A 19989-nucleotide genomic window follows, 5' to 3' on the forward strand; every position below is an offset into this window, starting at 1 on the left:
TGTGAGGTCCCTACTCGAAGGATTATGCATCCCCTTCTGGATAAGAACAGCTGTAATAGCTCCTGTGCCAGCAGTTCAGCGTGAGGGTACAGGATGGGCTCCATTCGTCCAGGAAAGAATGAAAATACATATGCCAAAGTTTTGTTTGCTGTAAATGTTGCTTAGCTCCTCTGATTTCAGAAGAGTAATGCCAGATCATGTCACCTGATAATCCAATCCACAGAGTTTTATATATTCATATATTAATTTCATTTTGGTTTAATGGACATTTTAACTACTGGTTTGTTGAGATAAATCTCACTTACTAAAGATATCAGATGGGGATTTTTAGTGCTTTTTTTCCTTCTTTGAGGATCATATCATGAGAACAGCCTTTAGGTGCTTAGGAATTTTTCTCCTCCCATTACCTATTCCCACATGTGGAGACACAGTCCTTCAGTTATCACATTGCACATAATTGCTGTAGGGAGGATGATGATTCCAAGTAAGAGAATATGAAGCAGGATCAGATGAATTCCTTAAGCAGCACGGAGCCCAAGCTATTGTGTGTCTGTATCTATTACTTCAAATATAAAGGCAAGACTCCACTCTCTTTACTATAGATAATCAACAGAATTGTTTTGAAAATGCAATTTCTTAAAATAATCACTGAATCACCAGCAAATAACTCTTCCACCAACTAGCAAAGAATTATGGGTCAAGGTCCAGCCCTAAGGGTCTGAAACATAGTGGTTCTACTTATAAACCTTTCTGGACACAGTTATAAAATCCAACAGTTGTGTGAGGGAGGATGAGAGGAGCAATTGATGATAAGGACTATATAAAGTCAGTTTTGTTTCTGATGAAGTCTCAAATGAGAGAGGCTTAGGAACCAGTGAGCACATGAATACAAACAATATAAAAGTAGTAATTTTAACTCCATTGGTGCTTTTATAATGCAGGTAGTGAAACAGCTTCTTGTGTATACTCACAGAGTCTGGAGATTCTTATTTAGCATGTGGGAAGAAACAAAAGGGTGAAAAACTACTATGTCCTGAGCAGTGCACTTGACGCTTACCCACTGTAGAAAACCATCTGTATAAAACAGTCTGAAAAGAATTTGCTGCCAATCAGCATTTCAAACCTCTGTATAAATGCCTGTTAGACTAAAGGCAGTCATCTGAAGCTCTGACTAGTGGTAAACCTGGATGAAACTTCACCTCAGACATCCTGAAGAATCCATCTTTGGTTATTCTTATATTGATATACACAGTGACAACAAGGTGATTAGGATTAAAAACACAAAACAGCTACCCTCTGGTCACTCAAGTCTTATAGAAAATCAGCCTCTTTCTTTCTGAGATACTTCCTGGTTCATGATGGCAACACCAACCATGTGAAGTTAACTGATGTATGACCTCATCTGTCTTCAGTGGTGTTATGCTCTGATTCAATCTTTCAGTGAGTTATAGGCTTTTGTTGTCCGGCTATTGATGAAATCCGCCTTCTTGAAGTCAGCCTTTGGAATGAAAGAAACAGAACAGTTCATTATCTTCAGTGTCGATTCTGCAAGAGAAGGGTGGGTTGAGCTGCCTAAAAGCTAGATATGGAGCCATGGTAGGGGTCTAGGCAGAGTCCTCTACATTCAACAGAGACAGAACAGAGATGTCCCAGGAGTGATGGTGTTCAGTCTAAGATGAATCTCTGGGGTTGCTTAACTCTTTCCACTGACTGTACAGAGAGCTTTTTCTTCTAGCTCAGCTCTACAGACTCCTAACTCTTAGGTGACTAATGTCAGCTGAGATTAACCCTATCTGAGTATAGGGCAAAGCCAAAATTACTTGGGATTTTATCAGTCTCATTTGATCAAGTGATTTCTCTTGCTTATTGGACTGATTTCTAAAAAATATCTAGGAATTAGAGGGCGTGCAGTTTTCAGTGCCATACCTGATATCACTAGGGGACCTGACTTGCACAGGAACAGCAAGTAATCAGCATGTTCTGAAACTCAGATCCCACAAATATGTCTTATACACATATCCAAAGTACCAGTGAGTTCAGAAAAATCATGTCATCAGAGCATTACTGTACAGTAAAGTTAGGAATGTAGTTGCAAAAAAACAAAGACAACAAAAGCCAGTTAGAGTTTATATGGGTACAGTACTCTTATTCTTGAACACAAATTTCTGATTTGTGGGGCAGTATAGACTGTTAAAGGACACTACACTAGGTAACTTTTTTGAGCAAATTTCAACAAAAAATCTACAAGAAGAAACAAGCTGACTAATAAATGCTAAAGGTAAACCTTGAAAAAATGGAATAGTTTTAGGTTATAGGGAATTTTAGATGGCAAAAATTCTGAACAGCAAGAAAACAAGGAATGGAAACAGTTTGAAATGCAGGTTGCAGGTAGGTAGGTTGCAATCAAGTCAGCTGTGTGTTGAAAAAGCAGTCACAGAGCTTCAAAAGGAAATAAACTGGTTTGTTTTCTGATTCATGCTGGTCATTTTTTGTTTGATTTGACTGTGGCAGTAAACGTTTGCCAATACCTTTCCCAGGCCCTAGCTTTTTGTCTGAATATAACTAACACCTGGGCTTCCAGACCACACTAACAACAAAGAGAACAACACTGCTCCGGTTTTAAAGCAGGAAGCTGCCTCGCCGTGCCTTCGCTTTTGCAGGCACCTTCAGCCCTCTGTGTCAGGTTGGTTCTGTCAGTGGTGGATGGACACCTACTGCACATCACTTCTCACCATTTGATGTTTCTGGCAGGCAGCAGCAACGATTTTAATAAACTTTGCCAGTGAATATGAAAGCAGAGAGGGAGAGAATATGAACACAGATGAGCAAAAATTAAGGGCATGCACTGCTTGTGCAGGATTGTGTACAAGTAACAGAAACACCAGATTCAGAGACCACTGGAAATCCTGTCATAGGTTGTTTCTTAACAGTTCAGAAGTCCTAAGGGCCCCAAAGAACAAATGAGAGGGTTGAACGAAAGGACAGATTACTTGTCTTTGCTCTAACTCAGATCTTACCTTTTTGTAAGCACTGTGGAGATCAGTGTGAGACCACAAGGAGTAGAGGAGGACTGACGCAGCCCTGCTAGCTTTGCTGAACATATTACTGCAATTTTGTGAAAAGAATGATAAAACATCTTTAAATTCCCACTTCATAAACACAGTGCCTGTACAGAATTCAGCAAACATAATCTCGTAGCATTTTTTTCTCTCTCTCCCCTCGTAAATGCTGTTTTACTGCTCTTTAGGTATTCTAGCGCATTTCATGCTGTCCAGACTACTGAAACAACTGCAACATTCCTCCCTGCTACATCCATTCTTCAAAATTTGAGAGAAATGAAGTAGTCTATACCCTTCATCTTAGAGCAGCTATCATACTGTTCATATTCGGTTGAGGAAAATACATGTCAACATAACAGGCATTTGAAAGGATCTTTCCAGCAGGTAAAATCTCCAGTTATTTAGATGTGACTTAAACTATTCAGAGCCTCATGAGGCCACCTTTACTGAGATGAATTTCCTCTTCTGTTTTGTAGAAAAGAGAGGAAGGCAAACAGAATAATTATTCATATTCACAAAGCATTAATTATTCTCTTTTGAGTAAACATTGGTCACATGTGATTACAGATTAAATAACGATTGAAGGAAATTCAACATCTATTATCTAAAATGCCCCTTGGTAAAGAACATTTAAGTACAGTTCTATCAGCTTCATAAAATGTATCTCTCCACTCTTCTGCTAATGATTATCAGGGCTGTGTTACACAGAATAGGAAATACAGAAACATTTTGGGGACAGATAAGATCTGATGGTCAGCCACTATATATATTAGAATATAGATAATATTGGGCTGTCAAAAATGCAGGAACATGACAAATTTTGCTGTGGATGGAACAGTAGTTATAAGATATCTTTCTGTATCTCCCAATATGTGCAATATTATTCACCCCACAGTCACTGTACCTTAAGATGCAGTGCTTTCCCTGCCCTGAGGCAGCAGAGTTTCCAGTTTCTTTTTTCCCCAGGGAAAGAAGAAGGGGGAAGGAAGGCTTCTCAGCCACCTTACCTGTCATTCATGCTGATGGCAATAATCTTAGGTAGGCCATCAGCACTCAGGAGAAGCCGTGCATTGTGAGAACTGCTCTGTGTCAAATTGTACAAGGTGTAGCAGGTGGACGCTGTGGTTTCACAGACAATGTCAGATGCCGGGACAGAGTCGGGAAGGATCGAGACCAAATCAGGCAAAACTTCTCTGGCTACAAGTTGGAAGAGAGACAAGCAACACCATTACTAACAGGTGCAAATTTATCTAGGGGTCCTACAAGACCTTACCCCTCCCATTACCACCTACAAGGGTGTTGTGTGCTCCCACAACAAAGTCATGGTTTCACACCTGCATTACATGCCCATAATTGAGGTTAAGCTGTATCTGCTCTAGATTGGACAGTATGTATCTTGCTTCTTACACTCAAGGTTTTTTTGTGCATTTCTTTTTTAAAAGAAGGAAAGTTTAAAGTAAAGAGAGGAGAAAAATAAAGCCCGAGAGACAAAGTTAGTCTTTGCTCACCTATATCACTTTGCAGAGAGGTGTTGCGAGACAAGTTCCTGAGCAGTGAGACTGCTGTCTTCTTTACTGTCGGGTGGCTTACGTGAAGCATAGTTCGAATACTTGGGAGGCCATTTGCCTTCTGAACAACAGTCCGTGCCACCGCAAACGGCATCTGTTATAAGGTATGTGGTGAGAGCGTGTCACTACCATGGATGTATAGCCCCATAAAAAAACTCAGCAGGCTCTCTACATCAATTTAAGCACATTTAAAATAGTATAAATCCAGAGCTACACATCAGTTGTGACAGAAAAGAAGTTTTGAGCCCTCTTTCTCCCACATGTTTTTTGGCCAGTTCCCCAGATAGAGGTCATTAGTTTCTTCACCACAAAACTCATCTGTGGTTGTGTCAGAGCCTTCCTTTCCCCACAGGACTGATTATATTCCACAAACCCACTTTTTTGGGTGCTTTTAACATCTACTCATCCCTCACTGTGCAATGAACTAGCAAATTTCACATGTGGAGATGTGCACAGAGTGAGAAGAAAAAGTCCCCCTATTTGACAAGCAAGAAATAGCTGCACTGCTGGTCATGACTTTCCCTTCAATGTTCTTCGATTTTCTTGGTTGTGTCTGTGAGCCAGTGACTCGCCAGTGGTTATTTGAACTCAGTGCGGTGAACATGTTGCACTGCAGCCCCAAACTGTATGCAGTCACATTAAGAACTGAATGGCAAGAAAAATTAAAAAATTGACTTACTGGTCCAGTGCCAGCTGTGAGGTTCTGAAGAGCTCCCAGGGATGCTTCCTGGGTGTAGTTTCTGGTACTCTTTGCTATTAAGGAGAGATATATCCTAATCAGTGTGGAATGCCAGAGCGATTCAACACCTCTGGGATTGCTCTTTTCCTCAGGTAGCGGAGTGTCCTGCTGCTTCTAAACATGTAAACAGATCAAGCCTTTAGAAACAGTGACCTTATATGACTTAATGCATCACAATCTAAACTAGCCATTTCGTAACTCTCTATGACCAGATTATTTGTAGATTGTCAAGCTGTGAACTCAAATGACAATATGTAAACTTCCAATATTTAATTACACTAGCCACTCCATCCAAAAAGAGGAGATGGGTATGGGGAAAGCTGTTTCTTATCTCTCAGCAACTGGCACTAGGGGCTGAGGCCAAGGAGAAACAGAAATGGCCAGGTAGAGTTGTACTGTGGATGGAATGGGAGAAGACAGAATGCACTCCAGCAAAACCAATAGATGGGGAAGGGTCATCAATCCTTTTCTCTCGCTTTTACCCTCCCCTAACACCAGATTTCCCTCCAGCAATTCCCAGTTGCCAGAATATTTGTGATTTATATCACATGGCATCAAAAGAAGAGATCCTGAGATAGCCCAGAAGCCAGCAAATCGTCGAAGTGGCAAGTCACCTTGTGCTGGTTTCACTGGTGAAACCATCACAACGCCCACTCATTGGTTGGGCACTTGCACAATTGCTGTACATGGTACAGCTACCACAGATCCACCAGTGGGGGTGAAACTTGAGCGGCAGTATTCCTCAACTAGTGAAATGGTGAATTGCTATGTCATTTGTGTCGGCAGCAGCTGAACAAGATAATGGGTGTTAGGAAAGGCTATCAGTAAATTTGCATTTTTGGGGCAAGTGTCACACTACCAGATACATCAGTAACAGATTGTTAAGTAGATTACAGTCTTGTTCTCCAGAAGCTGCTACAACTGATTAACAAAATGAAATGTAAGTAAACATATGTTTTACCTCTTTTACTTTTCTGCTCCGTGTTCCGAAACAGCCCGGTGTTTTATCATTGCTAGATATATTTCTTCTTTGTATATATATGCTCTGGGCATAGCTCTCAGGGAGCTCTCTCTCTAGCTGGTAGGAAAGATTGTGAAGAATGCACACACAGTTCTCTGTGGCCTAAAATAACAAAGGAATAGAAATCTTGAAAGCTTTGGCATGTGTTGAAGGGACATGTATAGACATGTGAAGAGCTTTCATTTTTGGATCTTCAGCAACTGACTGCAGAGCTTCTAATGGCTTACAGAAGAGCTAGTCTTCATACCAGTGGTCCCTAAGACTGCATTCACACTGATAAATTAAACATGCCCTGGGATGTTCCTGAGCACTGAGGCCAACTGGCACAGAGAGCTTGCATTCGGAGTGGGGTGCAAGCCTGTTGGAAATGGTCCTGGGACATTATAATTCCTGAATTGTGCCTGGGAATTGTTTGGGCGAGTGCTGTTTGGCATAGACCAGAAGTGTGCCAAGGAATGTTTAAGAGCTTAAGAGTAAAGAACATCATGTAGACACCTCGCCATAGCGTCAGCAAAAGGAAAGCTTTGTGTCTTTCCTAAGGAGGAAGCAGTTTTCTGTGGTAGAATGCTTTTTTAAAATTAGATGTGCTTTTCTGGGCATGGCTAAGGTCAGGGCTACAATTTCTGAGTGATGAGTCTAGTGGCAAATAGCTTTACTACCAGTTCCTTCTTTTTTGAAAGTAAAAAAGGAATGAGTGGTTTTAAGACAAAATGCAGCAGGGAGCTATTGGCACAAGTGCAATGTACTGGATTCTCCCTGAAGCTAATGGCACTGAATACAGGGAGATGGAGAAGCTCAAGTAACTAATCCTAGAATAGAGCTATAAATGTGCAGTAATTACCACTGCACAGCACAAGTTATAGCAGGCACACTAGAAGTGCCTCACAGGCTGCAGCTAACCTTCTCCTAAGTGATGGCTGGTCTCCTCACCCAACTTCACCCAGCCAAAAGACAAGCACCCAGTCTAAGCAATGTTCAGGGTTCATCTGCAGTCAGTGCTGGGAGGAAGAGAATGAGTGGAACTGGCTTCTTGAGGTGTCCATGTCCTTGTAGTTACTGGCTTAGGCAGCAAGAATAATTTCTAAAAAACTCAGGAAAATGAATCCCATTCTAAATGATGCAAGCTCCTGAATTACACTGCCACCCAAAAGGATTTAGGTTCTTCATTTCCTAAGTGGGATTTAAGACTAAATATACAGGAAAGTAACCTGATTTGTTTTACACATCTAGCTAGCTAGCTCCCTGAGACAACTAAAAAGGTGACATCTGACTCTTTAGATGTTTCAGTATCTCCAAAAGCTGTGACTTTATGTAACTTAAAAAAAAAAATATAGAAGTTTCTAGCTCTCTCTGGTGATTGTGAAAATGTTTTCCCAATGTTATGGTATGTTATCCTTTCAGATGGCAGGATAAAAATACTTCAAAAAGCTTCTTACTGGACTTTCATCTTTGGTAGCAGTTCTAAAAGCCCTGGAAATAAGTTCAGCAGTTACATCACAACTGTATCTGAATATTGGTTTCTAAACAAAAAAAAAATTTTCTTTCAGCAATTTCCCCTAGGAAAAGACCTTTCATCTCAAAGAATACCTTGTCGTTAGGCTCATGGTCTGCAATAGCTCCTTGAATATAATACACAAGAGAATCAATCAAGCCATCACATTCTCTCATCTTTTTCCTTCCTTCTGGGCCGGCAGAGCTCATGTTTCTGTGCAGGAAGGAACATGGTAGTAAGAAGAGATTTAGTCAAAGATACTTCCTGTGCCCCTCTGACAAACTTTTATAGCTAAATCTTAAAGATTCTGAATTTAAGGCTGACTGCTTCCATTCTTCAGAGCTGTAAGATAATCTGAGCATCTGCTAAGTACAACTTTCATTTCCATGCACTCCCAGACAAAAACAAATACTTCAGAAAAACAAACTACTGTGTTTGGACAGATATGGTAAGACTTGACTCAAATCTTAATCTCAAAGTTGAATTAATCCTTTTTAAACAGTCAAACAAACTGGACTTTTTTCTATTATTCCATTTTTAGTTATATTTTTAATATTTAGGACAGTAGCTATTTTAAAATATCAGATGAAAGATACCTGTAGTAATCTCCATGCACGCAAATGTCCTTTACCACTTACCTACACCAAACAGTCCTTGATCGAAGATGACCCATCAACAGACACACGTTCAGACAATTTTAGCAACATTTGCACACTAACACATAAAGATAACTGATATCAGTTACAAGCCCAAATTCACATAGTGATTCATGCGCTTGTGGAAATGCTCCGAGGGATGTTAGTGGGCAGGAGGAGATACGAATGCAGCCAAGCCAGTAGGTCAGAGCAGCAGCCAAGCCAGTCTGAATGCTGGGCGAGAGGATGAGGGAATGAATGGCGATGCGGCTGTCACTGCCATTGCTGCCAGACCAACAGTGTGAGAGAAGGAAGAGGTAAAAATACACCATGCTCAGCCAATTCCCAGCTTCCCAGAGAAGCTGATGGCATCCAAGCAGAAAAAAAGATGAAGCCACTAGAAGCTGCTCAGTCAGAGAGGGAAATGCCAGATGTCTTCTGAAGGTGCCTTCTGCTGTTCTACCACAGCGGCCCAGACACTGCTTCGCTTTCCGCTTCCTCCAGACCCAAAGGAAGCCACTGCTTGCTCAGCTTTCAAGTAATGTTTTCTGTGCTTTGTGGTAACCCGAGTACAACTTGAAAATTAATTATGAAAGTGATTTAAAAACTCTTGAAAAGCCAAACACACACTTACTGCTTGAAGTTTGGCTCTAAATAAGCTACTGATTTCCAGGGAAGTAACAACACACAATTTTGGGGTGTAATTATTTTTACAACTGAACAAACTCTGAATTATGGAATGCTGGAATTATAAACCTAGGCCTCATTATTTTGGACTCCTGCAGCTTTGCTGGACAAAAGACTGCACGCAGTATCACATTCCAGCTTCTTTGTTTGAAATAACATTAAATACAACCCAGTGTTAGCATCCATCACAAACAGAGAGGAACATGTTCCTTTAGATAGTTTCAGGGTGTTTATTTTGCATGCTTACTTTACCCACTGGAAATTACAGTGGTTTAAAATTATTAATTACAAAGCCAGTAAGGTTCAGCTTTCAACTTTTCTGTGGCTTATGACTGTAAAATACATGTAGCGTTTTATAGACTGTCAATGCAGTTGTTCTGTTTTTTTCCCCTGGAAAGTACATATTCAGATTAAACACTAATGCACTGTAATTATAGTTTTACTTTAGGTCATGCTGTTAACTATTTCCCTATTTATGAGTTCATTTATTCTCTCATGGTATTACATACCACAGAATTAATATTCAGATTCCTTAATATGGTCTGCCATATACACTTCTTTGGAATTTAATTTTACCTACATATGTCACATTCAAGGCATGTCACCCTTTCACATGTTTATGGCTATGCTGACAGAAATGCACAAGCTACAGCCCTTCTAGTGCATAGCAAAAATAGTTTCTGAGGCACGCAGACTAAAAATACTATTAAAAGATAAGTGTGGCATTTCCCTTGCCGAAGACACTTCAGCTGATACAGCATTTCATTTTGTCACAGTATGCTATTCTAAAAATCCCTGAACTTTTGACAACTACGATCATGCTGAATGGCTGTGCAAGGAGAGGCCACCACCTGGCCATGCTGTCCAGCATGCATATGGTGGGGCACATGGCTTTATAGCTCAGGAGGCAGAGGAGAGCATGAATTGGAGGCACGGTCCTGTTCTGCAAAGGAAATAAATTACTGAACTCTGTTTCATTAAGAAGCTGATGTTCCGCTGTTCATCCAGTCAAAGACATCAGTGCATGGCTGTGTGTGCATCTGTGCATATGCGGCCACTCCATTCTCCACCTTTCTCTGAATAGGGTCAGAGTTGGTCTCTGAGGCAGAGAAGTGCATCTCAGGCAAAACCTCAGTTGACAGTTTGTTTGCTAATTGAAGCATAAGAAATTCCAGGAAATAAAAATACTAGATTGGGAAAAAAATATAAGTTTTTGAGAATTGTCACAAAAACATAATTTTTTTTTTAAATCCCAAAGACAATTTTGAAACAATGGCAACATTTTGCTTAGAAGACTGCAAAATTAACTACGTTTTGGTTTCCCAAGATTTAAGGTTCCTGACAACTGGGACGCCTCCCCTAAGCTCAGGAGCTGGACTCTTTCGTAGTGGAACTCCTGGAGGCCTTTAAATACTCAGTGCTTGGGCTGGCCCAGTACTGTGGCTTGTGGCAACTGCCATGGTCAGACTTCAAGGCTACCTAGAAATCTTCAAATGTGCTGTGTTCTGTCAGAAGCACGCTGAGACAAATACATCAGTGGAAAAAAGGATCAGCTGAAGTCAAGATCAAGATCAAGAGTCTTCTCACAGGAAAACTCTTCTGCCACACAGTTCCTGATATCTCTACCCAGGATTGGTATTGAATGGCTGGGAGAATGCAGCATGGGGAGAATGCAGCCTTAGGGAAATTGCTGTTGCAGGGATGCTCTCCTTCAAATGACTCAAAACTTACCCTTTGGAATCACCTAATTATTAAAAATCTCTGACTTCTGGCATGCTTAAATATGCTAATCCTGGTGACATGCCCAAACTTTACCACATGCTGATGTGGTTATATCACATCTACGTGCCTCATCCCAGGTTCTGGCTGGTCAAGCTGTTTGACACATGCCTGCTTTCCAAGGACACTGTGCTTTTCTCTCTTGCTGAGCCATGTAAGAGCTTTCCTGTGGACCTGCTTTCCTGTGCAACTTGCTGCAAGTGAATCTGCTTTGGCAGGGGGTTGGACTAGATGATCTCCAGAGGTCCCTTCCAACCCCTACCATTCTGTGATTCTGTGATTCTCTGATTTATCTCATCCTGTATTTGCTGCTTCTGTTCTCTCTCGTACACATGCATGGTGTAACTATATCTGTAACCAAAATAGCTGTTTGTCTCCCCATGTTCCTGCAGTGTTTGCGGAGGATCAGCTAATTCCCTATTGAGAAATACTGTTTTGGTCCAGAGATGTGAGGTAAGCACAAAGAAATGTAACACAGTAAAATCAAGTGTGATTTGAAAAGAAACAGAATGATAATATATGTTCAGTTAGACTGCAAATGGCACCAAACAAAAGGGATACTCCCTTTAAGCCAGCACTGAGTCACACACTGGCCGACTATGTGGGAAAAGGTTTTTGCACTGCTGTGAATGATCCACAGAACTGATAGGAGGGCTTTTGCTCCTGGGACTCGTTCTGCTAAAACTGATAATTTGAATTTAACTCAATTGTGAGATAACAATTTCCTGAAGTAATTTGGGAAATCGTATTCCCTTCATGCCTCACACAGTTCAAAAACGCATCAGAGAGGGAAAGGTATCTGGGGATCTACTTAGTGACTACAGGCACCAGACTGCAAGCTGCTTGCTGGAATAACAAAATTCCTTTCAGGAATTGAGGGAGCAGATAAATTGAAGAGGAGACAAGAGAAGATAAGAATGGATGGAAATAAACTCCAAGGAATGGCAATGCTATGCAAGAGGCCTTGGTTCAATGATTTGTCATCATCACTCATTTGTTTTACATTCTTTCTTAGAAGCTCCTATTATGAAATTGAGCTGCCATTATGCTTTTCAGCACACGCTGAGAGATTTGGCTTCATTTCTCTCCAGAGCCAATAGAAGTAGATGTTTACACAGCCTCCTGGTCTGAAGTGCAATGATACTACTTCGTCCAGCTACAGCTTTCCACCGTCCTTGTGGGTCACTGTGTAATTCACACAGAGCTTAAAAGGGAGCTGGGACAGACAAAGGGTGAAAAAAAAATAATGAAAAAGGAAGCACTACTTCTATTTTACTGTCTAGGGAACCAAGAACAGAGAGGTTAGCTGACTCTTCTAGAAATGGTTGTCTAAAAGTTTTGAAAAATTAGGATATATAGGGCCACAGAATGCTCCACTAACAAAGCAATTAAAAAGGTGGACTGCAATGAAATGCAGCAGTTGCAATTGCTAGCTCCAACACTTAAATGAAATGTTCTGCAGGAGGAAATGTGACCACTAAACATAAATTTTGGGAAGTTCAGGATTGCAGAACTTTTGGGAACAGGTATTTCAATGTAAAAATAGAAGCTGATCATCATCAGGTTTCAAGATATGATACTAAGCCTTCTACTAAGCATTCCTTTTAATCAGAGGAAGAGTCATGCCAGAAATTCACTCATGTAATATAAATAATATTCAAACCCATATATTCTTCATGCTGTTGGCATCTTACCCTTTCAGACTCAGAGAAGGAGTATGGAGGAGGGGGCTAAGTATCTTGAAGATTTCTACCCATCTGTATTGGAACTGGTGACAGAACTATTATGTGTAGGACTTTCATGCCAAGAAAAAGTGACTTTACCTTTAAAATCCAGCAAGACTTGTCTGCAAAAGTCTGCAGTACCCCTCTAGATACTTCAATATACCATTTGTACTTGTTCAGCTTATTGTCAGGCAACCAGTGCAGTCTTTTGATTTGGCTTATCCTGCTTGTTCAGGGCACAGTGTTTTTTGTCATATTTCAGGACTGAACAATACCATTATTTATTCTAATTGCTAATGCAGAATTGTGTGGTATACACAGCTTCTTTTTAGTGTATTAAGTTTTGTGACCCATGTTTTCTGTAAAACTGTGTCAGAAGCAAAGCTTTAAGAAAAATTACAGACCTAGAGAATAGGATTAACAAATCCTTCTACTTCAGACTTCCTTATCAGTGACTGCATACAGTGACGCAGGCAGCCAAAATTCAAGACTCCACAGTGCTTCTGGCAATAACTGGTTAGCAGAATGGGGCATGTTCCAGTCAGTCACTCATTCCAGTGTTGGTATTTGCAGTATTATCTACCAGATATGGATTCACTTCTTCTCCTGAAATTCTGTCAAAGGGGATGAAGACAGCTGTAATTTACTAGTTGGTAACTGTGTGGCACAGTGCATACTCCCATGTCAGATGACAAGTGATAGATTTGTACTCTTGGTGTTCCTGTCAGTCATAGGTGTATGTAAATCTATGAAAAGAAGTTTTGGTGTTCTTCTGTAACTAAGTACGGTACTATGCATAATGTGCTGGACTTCAAAGTACTATTTTTACCCTGTAATAGAAGCTGCAGGCTATAGACTTTATCAACATGCACAACAAACATGTTAGAATTACAAAAGGGAAGACTAATTACAGATTTATATTCTGGAAAATATATATAATCTTTAAACATCTTCATTAGTAACATCATTCCTTTAGTACACAGTTTTTAATTTTGTGGTGTGTTCTTAATTTAGTTTTCAGCACTTCTTTGTGCAGAGATTTTTTTTTAATTAATACATAAGGAAAGAATACTTCTGGTGATCTAATTTGTGAGGTGATTAGTTTTCAATAAAGAGAAGCAAACTGATTCAGCTTAAAAATTTTGGCTATTTGGTCTGTACAAATATGGTAAGCCTCATTAAAAACTATTCTCTGATAGAAAGTATGCTGGCAATCCTGCAGATCAACTTTACCTGTGAATTTTCAAGCCCTTCTTGTTCTACTCTCAGTTACAATTTTTAGTGTTCAAGCTCTTAAAATTGCGAAGAACTATCTCTGGGCATCTTGGTAAGGGCAGTCTGAGAGACTTTTCATTAAGCCTGCAGAGCTAACTGCAGCTCTGAAGCAGCCGCACTCACTGACTTTCTGTACAGAGTAAGGTATGTTCAGAATCTACTTTTATTTCATTTAAAACAACTCAGTTACTCCTCATTTGTCACATATGGAGCTGTGTCTTGTTGCTGCAACAAGCTCAGAAAGGGTAGTACCATGCTAAAACTGAGATTCACCCTGTGCCTCCATCGGCTGGCTCGTTGGGAAGAGATAGTTCCAGAGCCCAACCGCAGGAGAGGAGCAGGTCATGCAACCACAGAGCCGCACAGCTAACAGCCGGACTGGTTTCTGTACACATGCAACTCAGGATAACTCAGATGGAAAAAGACAACCTGATTCATTTCATTGACAGCACCACTAGCATTAGTTAGAGACATTTTATTATGGGTAGTTAATGTTTCTCTGTATCTTCTTTTGAGCCATCAGAGTAAATAAAAGTTAATTATTACTTAGAGATCAAGTTAATTAGTAGTTAGTAGGCTGACAGGAGTTCCTGCAGAAAAAGGTGCTTTATTGTTGAGTATTTTGTATAGCTAACAATTAATTTGTCCTCTGAGACCACCATTGAGTCAGGTACAGAGCAATTTGCACAGTAAAAAATTATGCAACACAGACACAACTACTCTGCTATAGGACATGTCAGCAAAATGGAAGTGTGCAAGGCAAAACTGGGCAGCTTCCCAGCCCCTAAATTTAAAAATTTAACTCCTTGTACTTTGTTAAGAAGAGTTTAAAACTCAGGCCATGCCTTTGCGCTCATACATTACTTATTGATTATTTCACACTATGTCCTTTCATGCATTTTTGAATGTGTAAACAATAAGAGTATACTTGTATTTATTTAACATGCAATGACTTTGAACTCACAAACACAATGGGCCACGGTATTACGGACTGTTATTTTTAAAGGTATTTTTATTAAATGTGTGACTTTTATATTTCAGTCAATTAGAGGGGTGTTTATTGAGGCCTTTGGTGTTTTTCCATAGTAGTTCCTACTGTGTTCACAAGGCTATTAGCTGATTGCAGTAGTAAATATACAACTGTAAATTTATTCATCCACCCCATGGCTGCAGCCTGGCCTCAGTTTAGTTGAACTTTTGAGACTATGCTCAAAAAAAAAAAGCCCAGCCCACATTGAGTTATCCACTGTAAACAGCATTACCACTGCTTGAATAAAACATGCATGACAGTAAACTTCTGTTGAGGCTACCCCTGAAATACTGGTATGTGAATATAGTGAATTTTCTTTACTTTTCATAGAAGGCTCGTTTCTTGTTTACATAGAACCAAATTCTCTAAATGGAGGCGTGTAATGATAAAAATCCTATTACTGCCTATAACTGTATTTTGCTCCAGCACAACTAAGAAATTGTGTTTCAAAGAGATAAACCTTACTGTTTTACCTGCTACAGCCTAGGACTCTTCACAGGGTTTTGCACTGTTATTATTTAACAAATGCAGTCATAAATCTGTTCTGCCAGTCAGAAGTATAGACACATACTCAAGCTATGTATAAGGATCTTAATTATTCTGAATTTGTGTGTAGAGTAAGAAGGAAAAAAAAAATGTAGCCATATTTTTATGTGACTCCAGTGGATAGTGGCTTCTTACGCTTCATAAATTTTAGAAATTAGAATGAAGCAGGAATTGTTTGTGAAAAATGCATTAATAAAGTGTTTATAAATTATTCTTGCATGGGTCAAAGAACTTCATTATCCTATGAAAGCATCACTCATGTATTTGTATCATCAGATCATACAGCTGTAGACCTAGGCTTTAAAAGTCACTGTGCTATACATCCACTAGAGCACTGTTCTCCCCAAGGGGTGCACAAGACAGTCCACTGGAGCATGGGAAGAAAATATTTTTATACCATTAATGAATAACATAATAATAAAAAATGAATAACATAATAACAAAAACTTTGTTATTACTACTATCATCTTCAGTCAGGGATTAATTTTATACATCATACCAACATCTGCTATCCAGTGAAGGATCTCTGTGAAGTATCTCTGGCTTCAATACAACTATGCACTGCAACCAGCCCTCTGATTACTTACTATCTTCTGTTATGGATATTTTTAGTCTGTGGAGTGTCTATCGAATGAATATACAGGAGCGTTAAAAAGTGAGTTGTTTTCATCGTACTGAGCAGTAATTCTGGTCTGATACTCATGAGGTCATATTTCAAAATACAACCTGTATGCAAACTCTTCACTTGGAGCCATCAAAATTCAAAGCAAGGAAGAAAATAAGTGTGCAGCCTGTTTTACCATCACTATTGTTCTGGCTGTTTGTAGACTCACTGCTCACCTCAAGCATCCTGTGGCATTGTAGAAGATATCAGGGTCAGGTAAAACACTTGACTTTGGGTAATCTCGGTCTGGCCAGCCTGAGTAGGGGATGAGAACAGCTTCGGTCAGCGTCTGCAGGGCTTCTCTAACCAAGAAGTGCTTCAGCTGGTCATTGGAGGACAAATTCCACAACAAACCTGCAATATTCAAAATAAAATCAGAGCCGCAAAAAGACTCCTCCATCATTTGAAAGACCAAATCTCAAACTCCTTGAACTTAATGTGTGAAAACCCTGCCTGGCACTTGATATCCTGAAGAGGAGCAGAGGGGGGTGATAAGAGTTCATCTGAGGACATGGAAATAGGGCAAAAATAGAGGCACAATTATCCACGTAATTAAATTCAGATCTCTATGTAGTCAGTCTAATGCCCAACCAAGAAGAACAGTTTTCTATGGTTCTGCATGTGCGCCGCCCATCTGCAGCAACCATCTTCTGCATTACCAAAGTAACACAAGCTAAACAGAGCTAACACCACCAATGCCAGTGATCATTTTCCACACTTCCAGGGAGGAATCCATCCTTTCTTAATGCAGGACTAGTTGCGCTTCCAAGTGCCAAGTAAAGACCAATGAGTGGGAGAATAAACTCACATGCAAAGGGAGTAAATGAGAGGTACAGAGAGTGAGTTTACTGGTCTTTGGAAATCTGCTGGAAGACAGGAGATTCTCATTATGAAGTTTCTCTAACACTTGATAGCAAAATTCCTTACAGGAGGGAAAGCCATTAAACACTGGTTGGCCATTACTGTCCGGACATTTGTCGCTAAACAAATCATTAAGTAACACTACGCAACTTTTCTACTCACCATCTCCAAACACCAAAACAACTCTCAAATATAATCTTGTATAAGTGATTAGCTTTGCTTATGTTCTATTCCAACAGATGACTATTCTTTTTAAAGTATTCTTCCCCTGGAAAAAGACATGTATTTCTGCTTTTCACTACAAAGGCATTCATTGTTTCTCCAGCTTGCTGCTCCAAGTTTCACAGATCTCCTCCTCCAAACACTGGCAGAGTATTACTGAATGTTCCTTTCATCAGTTCACAACAAAAAAAATGTTTCTTTTATATCTCCTTACACTTTGAATTTAATTACAGCTATTGTGAGCAATAGTAAAATCAAAACAAAAGCCAGCCAGCAGCAGCCCATTACTGCTGGGATCAGCTCTTCAACCTCTGAATTAGGGGATAGAAGGAAGAACGTACTTTCCTGAAGGTTAAGCAAGGCTTGTAGGAAAACAGACATGCAGTCCAAAAGGCATTGGTAGGGGAAGCAGGATAAGAGAATGGTACAAATGCACAAGGACAGAATATTATATGAAAAGGAACAAGTGCATTTTGAATTATAGACAGATACCTAGAGGAGAATTGTCAGAACAGAATTGATGTTGCTCACACTGTACATTTCCCAACAAAAATTCTACCTTTATCCTCAGGCACTGTCTCACTGGGCTCAGAAGGATTCTCTCAGTGGCATTCTGAGTGTGGATGAATTTGTTCAAATTAGAAAATGCCTTTAGGAGCGGGCTCTTTCCTTGAAGCCATGCTATGGTGTATTCACAGGGGCACAGTTTTCCCTCAAATGGTTATTTGGGAAAATGGGTGGGGTCCCCTTTAAAATTTATATTTCTTTTAATGACAGTTCTGTTTGTATTGTAATCTCCTCTGCAGGAAAAAAAAATCTTTAGTTTCTTAGATTAATACTTCAAGATAACAAGATCAAGAGGTTAGACACTCCCTGGAGGCTCATCTGGCTTACCTTCAAAAGCTCATATTTTTTTGTTTTGTTTTGTTTTTTTTTTTCTTTCATGCCACAGCCATTTTACTTTCTGTTCCTCAGTATCCTCTCCAGATACTATAAAACGTCATTCCTGTCTTGGCTCCTGAATTGTCTCCAAGTGACATCCTCTCCTACTCTTCAGGAGTAGCCTCATTCCTTTCCTAAGAGTTCTGCAAGAAGTTTGTTTGTATGTCAAGCAAAGGGCAGAGCCCATGGTTTCTTTACTTTACTTGTATCAAAGATTTTATAAAACTAGCAAACTCGGTCAATGTGATCTTGAAGAGGTCTTACTCCCCCTAAGAAGAGGTCATGTAAGTGCAGAAATTGCACAGAGAAACAAGGCAGCTATGTTCTACACATGAGCACAGAGCCACTCTGTTGAGGGTATTGATTTGGTGCTTTTTTGTGTGTTCTCCTGGGATGCACAGACTGTGAGACAGGACACAGCATTTGCTATCATCAGCATTTATCTCCATACACATTCATTGCTTTCGGTCTTTCAGTAGGACAATACAAAGCACACGGCATGACTGTGCTTAGACTGTATTTCTCAGCCTAGTTCTTGAAGAAAACACAGGCCATCAAAATATTCTTTAATAATGTATGGTGTGATGTGGCTTAATATTAGGCAAGTGTTTGTCTGTATTAACACTGCGGGTGCTAATAAGCCAGTGACCTTTAAGATAAGCTTCTAAGGCTGAGATGTACTTATATGCACAAGAATTAGATCATATTTCTGACAGGTAATAAAGTACAGTATGAGAAAACGTCTGTGTCTTGGAGTTTTAACTTTCTTCTCCCCAACAACTTCCTTACCTTTGTGTATTTTTGTCAGGTGGAGTGCTTTGGTATCATGCTTCCTATGCAGCAGTAGAAACAAAAGGCTTTCCTCTGCTGCTCTTAGACATTTTTATTAATGAGTATCACATGCTTTTGATGCTAGGTCAGGAGTCTTTCACCAGAGTTCAGTGTGGTATTATCAGACACCAAGATTATTTTACTAATCTCTTATGGAGGAATAAATTCAGCTAATTAGCATATCATACATTTGGAAGTCTCTAATTTACAGTCAAAGTAGGCAAGCAATAAGTAAGATGTGGAAAGACAGATGGGCTTCTCATGCTGACCAGGTGGAAGATCAAAGGTTCTGCATTAACCTTTTCCTGGAAGTGCTCTTAAAACTGCAGTGTGATTGCATGCACAGCTATGGCATTCCACTAGTCCTGTAGGAAACCAAAGGTAATGCAAGAGGTGAAACAAAACTTGTAGGTGAGCCATCAGTCAGATAGGGAAACTTGCTCAGCAGCGTTTAACCATTTTGGTAGAAGGGCACTCAGGGATTTGCACTGTGCTCATAAAAGGCTTATGTTGCAGCCCTTCTCAGGCTTCATATTCAAGCTGTACAGGACAGTAATTCCAGTATTTCCTAGATATCACTGTACGTGCCAAGATCATCGGGAAGCACCGACCTTAGGAATCACATGTTTAACAGTGACTATCTACCTCCTGGCTACAGCCCACTCCTTGCCTATCTTCGAAGTGTGGGCTGAGAATGAAAGTTGCTGGAAGCAAAGTTAATATTCTCATAAAAATTCATTCAACCAGGCTGACCTTTGTCCTGTGGACTCCTTGCAGCTTGCTAGAGACCTAAAAGAATTCCTCAAGTGATGGCAAAAATTACGCCCTAGTGCCATTTTCACCAAGGCACCCAGTGTACTTCTTCCTAACCGCACATTTGGTCTTGCACAAAGTGAGAAATGCTTCTCTTTCCC

General features: G+C 40.0%; 1 protein-coding gene across 1 annotated transcript in view; it reads right to left on the reverse strand.

Moving 5' to 3' along the window:
* Positions 1 to 1429: 1429 nt before the first annotated feature.
* The window catches only part of PKP2 (plakophilin 2), a 32795-nt gene continuing 14235 nt past the window's right edge, over positions 1430 to 19989 (reverse strand). The window contains exons 5-12 of the mRNA XM_010184065.1: positions 16396 to 16573; positions 7975 to 8092; positions 6328 to 6489; positions 5307 to 5480; positions 4568 to 4721; positions 4067 to 4256; positions 3018 to 3105; positions 1430 to 1498 (exon numbers count right to left, since the gene is read on the reverse strand). Of these exons, the coding sequence (XP_010182367.1) occupies positions 1430 to 1498; positions 3018 to 3105; positions 4067 to 4256; positions 4568 to 4721; positions 5307 to 5480; positions 6328 to 6489; positions 7975 to 8092; positions 16396 to 16573 (1133 nt within the window). The remainder of the gene's footprint in view (positions 1499 to 3017; positions 3106 to 4066; positions 4257 to 4567; positions 4722 to 5306; positions 5481 to 6327; positions 6490 to 7974; positions 8093 to 16395; positions 16574 to 19989) is intronic.

Source organism: Mesitornis unicolor, unplaced genomic scaffold (assembly GCF_000695765.1).
Source record: "Mesitornis unicolor isolate BGI_N332 unplaced genomic scaffold, ASM69576v1 scaffold3985, whole genome shotgun sequence".
Classification (NCBI taxonomy): Eukaryota; Metazoa; Chordata; class Aves; order Mesitornithiformes; family Mesitornithidae; genus Mesitornis; species Mesitornis unicolor.